Below are 8,144 nucleotides of genomic sequence, written 5' to 3'. Positions count from 1 at the left end.
GATGAAAGATCTAAATGTGAGACAGGAAACCATCAGAATCCTAGAGGAGAACACAGGTAGAAACCTCTTTGACATCAGCCATAACAACTTCTTACTAGATACGTCTCCTGAGGCAAGGGATACAGAAGCAAAAATAAATTATTGCAACTTCATCAAGATAAAAAGCTTCTTACAGCAAAGTAAAAAATAAAAAAAGACCTAAAAGGCAATTTCTGAATGGGAAAAGATATTTACAAATGACACATCTAATAAAGGATTAGAATCCAAAATATAAAGAACTTACCAAACTCAACACCCAAAAAATAACCCAGTTAAAAATGGGCAGAAGACACGAATAGACATTTCTCCAAAAACATACAGATGTCCAAGAGGCAAATGAAAAGATGCTCAACATCATGATTATCAGGGAAATACAAATCAAAACTACAATGAGATATCATCTTACACCTATCAGAATGGCTAAAATTAACAAGTGAGGAAACAACAGGTGTTGGAGAGGATGCAGAGAAAGGGGAACACTCTTACACTGTTGGTGGGAATGCAAACTGGTGCAGCCACTCTGGAAAATGGTATGGAAGTTCCTCAGAAAATTAAAAATAGAACTAACCTATGATCCATCATTATATTATTAGGTATTTACCCAAAGGATAAAAAAAATAATGATTCAAAGGGATACATGCACCCCAATGTTTATAGCAGCATTATCAACAATACCCAAATTATGGAAAGGGCCAAAATGTCCATTGACTGATGAATGGATAAAGATAAAAAATGGAATATTATTCAGCCATGAAAAAGAATGATATCTTGCCATTTGCAATGTCCTGGATGGAGATAGAGATTATTATGCTAAGTGAAATAAGTTAGTCAGAGAAAGACAAATACCATATAAATTTCACTTATATATGGAATTGAAGAAACAAAACAAATGAATAGGAGGTTAAAAGAGAGACAAACCATAAAACAGACTCTTAACTATAGAGAACAAACTGAGGATTACTGGAGGGGTGGTGGGTGGGGAGATGGGTTAAATGGGTGATGGGGATTAAGGAGGGAACTGGTTGTGATGAGCACTGGGTGTTGTATATAAGTGATAATCATGATATTCTATACCTGCAACTAATATTACACTGTATGTTAACTAAGTGGAATTTAAATAAAAACTAGAAACAAACAAACAAACAAACAGAATAAAGTAGAGCAAAACAGACTATAAAAAGGAGTAGAACTGAAATGAGAAGGCCAAGAATTTAGGGCAACTGTTACTTTATGTAGCTGTGTGACTTTAGATAAATCTAACTACTCCAAGCTTCACTTTCCCATCCATACAATAAATATATTTTGATGATCAGTTATGTGTTGGTTTGGCTGTATAAAGGTAAAAAATAAAAGTCTGCTAAAAGACATTTGATACATAATGTCTACATAGGCAAAATGGATCAACCTTGATTGTCTTTATACAATCTTCAATCTCTGTCATTTAAAGGAGACATATTCTAGATAATTGGAGGATGGAAAATGGGAGTACAAACAGAGTATCTGAAACATGCTTCTAATACCAAGTGGCAGGTAAGAACAGCCAAATAATAAAATGTCATGCTACTGGTACCTAATTCAACTTTGAAGACTACTCATCATGTTCCAAGGTGGGGAGGGGGGGGGGAGTTCAGAATGACAACGGGGGGAAAAAAAAGACAACATGTTTTAGTTAATGTAATTACTAAACAGAACAAAGAGGTGGAGAAAATATTGTGGTATAGGTGAGGAAAAAAAGAAGACCTACTTCATAGAGACTAAAAATAGAAGACTCAAACTTCCTTTACCATGTTAAGGAAAAAAATAGGCAAACAAGGTTGCAAGTCAATGTATTTTATTTAAACACACAGAATCTGCTTCTGTGTAACAAACTACACAGACGACACTGTTTCTGATCTAAACTGTTTCTTACCCAAAGTTTTTCTCACAGCACATTTAATGTCTTTGTTTCTCAAGCTGTAAATGAAGGGGTTCATCAAGGGAACCATATTGGTATAAAAGACAGAGGAGATTTTTCCCTCATCCATAGACCCAGCAGAAGATGGCTTAAGATACATAAATGCACCTGATCCAAAGAAGAGAGAAACAGCAACTATGTGCGAACTGCAGGTGCTGAAGGCTTTGGACTTACCCTCGGGGGAGCTGATGCGCAGGATGCTGGAGAGGATGAAACCATAAGAGACAAAGATGGTGACACTGGATACAATCACACTGATGCCCGCCACAATGAAAACCACCAGCTCATTGACATAAGTGCTGGTGCAGGAGAGCTGGAGCAGAGGGAGGATATCACAAACATAATGGTTGATGGTGTTTGCATCACAGAAGGTCAGTCTCAGCATGCATCCTGTGTGAGCCGTGGCATCTGAAAATGCCATCAAATATGAGCCAAGCATAAGGCTGGAACACACTTTAGGGGACATGACAACATTATACAAAAGTGGGTTACAGATGGCCACATAGCAATCATAGGCCATTGACGTCAGCACATAAGCTTCAGAAATGCCAAAAAAACAGAGAAAGTAAAGCTGGGTCATGCATCCACCGTAAGAGATTATGTTCTTTGATATAAAGTTAGTCAGCATTTTGGGTGTAAACACAGAAGAATAACAGAGGTCTATGAAGGACAAATTGAAGAGGAAAAAGTACATGGGGGTGTGGAGGTGTGAATTCAGCCCAGTTAGAGTTATCAAGCACAAATTTCCCAACACAGTGACCACATACATGAGTAGAAACAGGCAGAAGAGGGGGAGCTGGAGATATGGTAAGTCTGTTAGCCCTACCAGAATGAATTCAGTCATAAAAGAAGCATTTCCAGCAGTCATTCTTCTCCAAGGGAATCTGTGAACACAGGAGGAAAAGTTACACAGAGAACAATTCAACTTCTCCCACCATATCTCTTCTCACGGGAGTTGGGTTTGTACTGGGAATGTTGGAGACTAGCCCACCCTGGACCAACAGAAAATGCTTAACTATTATCATGACCCTAGTTACTTGGACATTCCCTCATTAGAGACTTAATAAGCTTTATAAGCAAAAACATTCAAAAACTGGCCTACAGTATGAAGGCCAGTGCTTCTATATGCCAACAGGACTGCTGTGAAAACCAAAGGTTAAGGGAGAAGATTGGACCAGGAGAGAATCACCTTCTCTCATTTCATTTCTATGACCACGTGACCCCTCCCCTAACCAGTAAAATAGAGGCAGCAACCCCACCAACCTGGTGCTGGCCTTAATGGGGATTGGATTTGGTGTTGTGGGAATGAAGAACATTGTTCTAATCCAAAAATAAAGGACCAGAGTCTAGGGGAGTTTAAGTTCCTGCCCCACGTCACAGAGTAGAAACCATAAATGTACAAAAGTGAGAGTTCTGTCCATGGAACTGACCAATATATTTCATCCTTGAAACCTAATAATGTCTCTGAACCTTCCCTGCACCACCACCCTCCCCTCAAACAGGTCCTTCTATCAATTTCATGTGAGTCTGAGGACTGCAAAAACTGGGGGAAAATGGCATATCTTAGATCTCTGGACTTCCATCACAAAAGGAAGACATGAATATAAATGGAATTCAGAAACTCACCTTCCTTAGGCAAGAAGGAACACCTTGGTCCTTCCTTACCAGTATTACCCCTGTGGTCCTGAAAGGGAAGATTTGGTCTCTGTACCTTTTCTGCCCTTGATTCTATGAGGATGCAGCCCACACTTAATTTCTGAGCAGCTCTGGAAATCCTTTTGAACCACAGATAACAATTTCTGTTTATGTGTCCTCTCAAGCAGCAGACCAAAATAAACACCTTTTATTATTACCATTTTTGCCACTTGGTAAATCACAGAAGACTTAAAGTGAGTGTAATGATATAATGTCCTCAGTTATAAACAGGGCAGAAGCTTGCTCGGTCTCTTCCGCAGGGAATGGTTTCTGGGGTAATGGGGTCTTGAAGGGATGTATTTACACAAAGGACCAGAATGTGTCTCTAATTCCTTAGGGACTCAAAATTTTACTCAAGATTATGCTCCACTGTAGGGATTGGACATCCCCTGAGAGGAGCCAAAAATAAATTCCCATTTCCAGGTCAGCAACATGGCAGAAGGGGAAGCTCTAGAACCTTCTACCCTCCATGAACACCCTGATTCAAAAAGTCTCACATACATATTCCTTTATAAGAAATCCAGTCAGTAGTTAAGGTAGTCCTATTCCCAGTTAAACAATGAATCTAGTCATATTGGAAATGTTAGGGAAATTCTAGATATCCTCTTGTTCTAACACTTTTCCTTGCACAGCACCTTCAAATTGGGACACAACCCCCCCAGTTTCTGGCTTTTCCTGGGGAGGAAAAGAAATACATCATGTGTCCAATGCCCCAACCTTTATTAGGTGTGCCCAGAAGACTGGCTTCTAGATAGTCTGTGTCAGAAAGCAGAGGGGACACAAGACACAGCATACTTTAGCTGCCCAGGGAGAGAGACAAAAAAGATGGTGTTTTGTGCTGGAAGTCATCAGAGTTCCTCACCCAGGCTCAGTATAGAGAAAGCAATTAAAAACCCCTTTCCTACAACTTCTCTAGGGTGAGGGGAAAATGTGCACCACACGCTAATAACCCAACTTATCTGTGAGCTACCTGAGGAATTGGCTTCAGTCTTGCTTGTTTTAGATCACAGATGCAACTCAGCCCACAATGGAAGCCTGGGGCGGGGTGGTGGTGGGGGTAGGTAGCAACTAAGAACAAAGAAAGAGAATTAGACTGCACAAATTTGAGAGGCTTCCAAAGTCTCTGATCAGGCATATTGGTGATACCTTCTTGAGTCCAAGGCAAGACCATGAATATTAGGATAGATGGGCATTTTGTCTAATGTGCAGACACCAATGCAGAGAGTAAATGAAAATGAAGACAGGTTGAAATACTTTCCAAAAAGGAATAAGAGAAATCTCCACAAACTGCCTCTATGAAATAAAAAGATGTGATATACCTGACAGAGAATTCAAAATAACTGTCATAAAGATGTTCACTGGAGTCAGAGAATAATACACAACCAAGAGAAAATTTCAACACAGAGCCAGAAAACTTAAAAGTATTAAACCAAAATCATTGAGCTGAAAAATACAATAACTGACCTGAAATATTCAGCAGGGGTTCAAGAGCAAATGAGATCGAACAAAAGAAAAGATCACTGAATTTGATTAAAGGTCACTGTAAATTATTCAATCAGAAGGGCAAATGAAAAAAGAATGAAAAATAGTGAAGAAAGCCTGAGGTACTTATTGGATACTACCAAGTGGATCAATGTATGCATTTAAGAAACCCCAGTAGGAGAGTGAGAAAGAACCAGGAAGCATATTCAAATTTAACTGAAAAAATCACAAATTATGGCAACGTTCCAATACTGTGACTTACTTATAGTAAGGTAAAATCAAGAAAAATTGCATAATAAATACACACACATACACACACAAGTCCAAGGGTCAACTACTTATCCACTCTCCACTTTACTTAACCTAACTAACCTGACTTCCGCTTCAGACTCAGGTCTATACCAATTTCCAGGAACAATGCTTATATAAGCAGGTGAGATATAAAATGCTCTAACCCTATATTTGGGGACTTAACACAAATTTATTGGCTGCTGAATCACCTGTAAACTTGAATTACGACTGTGATATCTGGTTCCTATTTAATCATTATGCTTTATGATACCTCTGGTCTTTTAAGCAGTCTTTCCTCTATGCCTAAGTATATCGATTTTTCAATATTCCCAAATAATTATCATCACACAGTTGTCAAAAATAATGCCCAAAGAAGTTCTTATAAGAAAATATTTTATCAAACAAAAAAAGAAAATTGTAAAAGCAGCAAGACAAAAGAAGTCCCTAACTTACAAGGGAAGACAATAAGATTAGCAGCAGATCTGTCAAGAGAATCTTGGCAAGCCAGAAGAAAGTGGCATGATATATTCATTGTCCTGAAAGGGAAAAATTACAGGCAAGAATACTCTATCCAACAAGGCTATCATTCAGAATAGAAGGAGAGATAAAGAGTTTCCCAAACAAAAACTAAAGGAATTTGTGACCACTAAATCAGCCCTGCAAGAAATATTAAAGTAGACTCTGACTGGGAAAGTAAGACCAAAAGCAACAGAGACTAGAAAGGAAAAGAGAAAATCTCCAGAAACAACACAAAACAAGTAATAAAATAGCACTAAATTAATATCTATCAATAATTACTCAGAATGTAAATGGAGTGAATGCTCCAATCAAAAGACATAGAGTATCAGAATGGATAAAAAAACAAGACCCATCTATATGCTGCCTAAAAGAAACTCATTTTAGACCTAAAGACACCTGTAGATTGAAAGTGAGGGAATAGAGAAATATTTACCATGCAAGGATGTCAAAAGAAAGCCAGAGTAGCAATACTTATATCAGACAAACTAGATTTTAAATCAAAGACTGTAACATGAGATGAAGATGGGTACGATATAATAATTAGGGGGACTACCCAACAAGAAGATAAAGCAATTGTAAATATTTATACCCCCAACATGGGAGCACCCAAATATATCAAACAATTAATAACAAACATAAAGGAACTCATTGATAATAATACTAAATAGTAGGTGATTTTAACACCCAACTTACATCAATGGACACATCATCTAAGCAGAAAATCAATAAGGAAACAATTGCTTTCAATGACACACTAAACCAGATGGATTTTACTGATATATTCAGAACATTTCATCCTAAAGCAGCAGAATATACATTCTTTTCAAGTGCATGTGGGTCATTCCCCAGAAGAGATCACACACAGATCAGACCTCAACAAGTACAAAAAGACTGAGATCATACAATGCCACACCACAGAACAAAGAATTACAAGAGAATAATATTAAAAAGTATATGCCAACAAACTGGGCAATCTGGAAGAAATAGATAAATTCCTAGAAACATAAAAGCTAAGAAAACTGAAACAGGATGAAATAGAAAAGTAGAACAGATGAATAACCAGCAGAGAAACTGAATTAGTAATTTAAAATCTCCCAAAAAACAAAAGGCCAGGGTCAGGTGGCTACACAGGGAAATTCTACCAAACATTTAAAGAAGAGTTAATACCTATTTTTCACAAACTATTCCAAAAAAATACAAATGCAAGGGAAACTTACAAACTCATCTATGAGGCTAGCATTACCCTGAATCCAAAACCAGACAAAGACTCCACTAAAAAAGAGAACTACAGGCCAATATCCCTGATGAACATGGACGCAAAAAATCTCAACAAAATACTAGTAAATAGAATCTAGCAGTACATTACAATAATCATTCGTCATGATCAAGTGAGAGGTATTCCTGGGCTGCAGGGGTAGTTCAATATTTGCAAAACAACCAATATAATACACCACATTTATAAAAGGAAGGATAAGAACCATATGATCTTCTCAATAGAGGCAGAAAAAGCATCTGACAGAGTACAACATCCATTCGTGATAAAAACCCTCAACCAATTAGGGTAGAGAGAACATACCTCAACATAGTAAAAGCCACATATAAAACTCCACAGATAATATCATCCTGGGGAGGGCGGGGACAGAATTTCCTTTATAGTCGGGAACACGACCAGGATGCCCATTCTCACCATTAATATTTAATACAGTACTAGAAGTCCTAGCATCAGCAATCAGACAACAAAAAGAAATAAAAGGCATCCAAATCTGGAAGAAAGGAGTCAAACTTTCACTATTTGCAGACAACATAGTACTCTACATAGAAAACCCAAAGAATCCACCAAAAAGTTGCAGGAACTGACACACAAATTCAGTTAAAGATGAAGGATACAAAATCAATATAGAGAAATCTATTGCATTTCTATATGCCAATAATGAAGCAGTAGAAAAAGAAATCAAGGAATCAATCCCACTTACAATTGCACCATAAACCGTAAGATACCTAGGAATAAACCACACAAAGAGGTAAAAGATCTGCACTCTGAAAACTATGAAACACTGATGAAAGAAATACAAGATGACAAAAACAAATGGAAAGACATTCCATGCTCATGGATTGGAAGAATAAATATGTTAAAATGTCTGTACTACCCAAAGCAATCTATACA

The 8,144-nt window shown here is 37.6% G+C and overlaps 1 protein-coding gene across 1 annotated transcript; it reads right to left on the bottom strand.

Moving 5' to 3' along the window:
* Nucleotides 1–1,907: 1,907 nt before the first annotated feature.
* Nucleotides 1,908–2,861, bottom strand: LOC110586070 (olfactory receptor 8B3-like). Its single transcript, XM_021696221.2, has one exon. It carries the CDS (start codon nt 2,859–2,861, stop codon nt 1,908–1,910), a length of 954 nt encoding a protein of 317 aa, XP_021551896.2.
* Between the last annotated feature and the right edge of the window lie 5,283 nt (nt 2,862–8,144).

The sequence above is a fragment of the Neomonachus schauinslandi genome, chromosome 11 (assembly GCF_002201575.2).
Source record: "Neomonachus schauinslandi chromosome 11, ASM220157v2, whole genome shotgun sequence".
Taxonomy (NCBI): Eukaryota; Metazoa; Chordata; class Mammalia; order Carnivora; family Phocidae; genus Neomonachus; species Neomonachus schauinslandi.
This window is presented reverse-complemented; position numbering and strand designations above follow the sequence as displayed.

Excerpts from the sequence above, each read along its gene's own strand:
- LOC110586070 (XM_021696221.2), bottom strand. The coding sequence starts at position 2,861 with ATGACTGCTGGAAATGCTTCTTTTATGACTGAATTCATTCTGGTAGGG.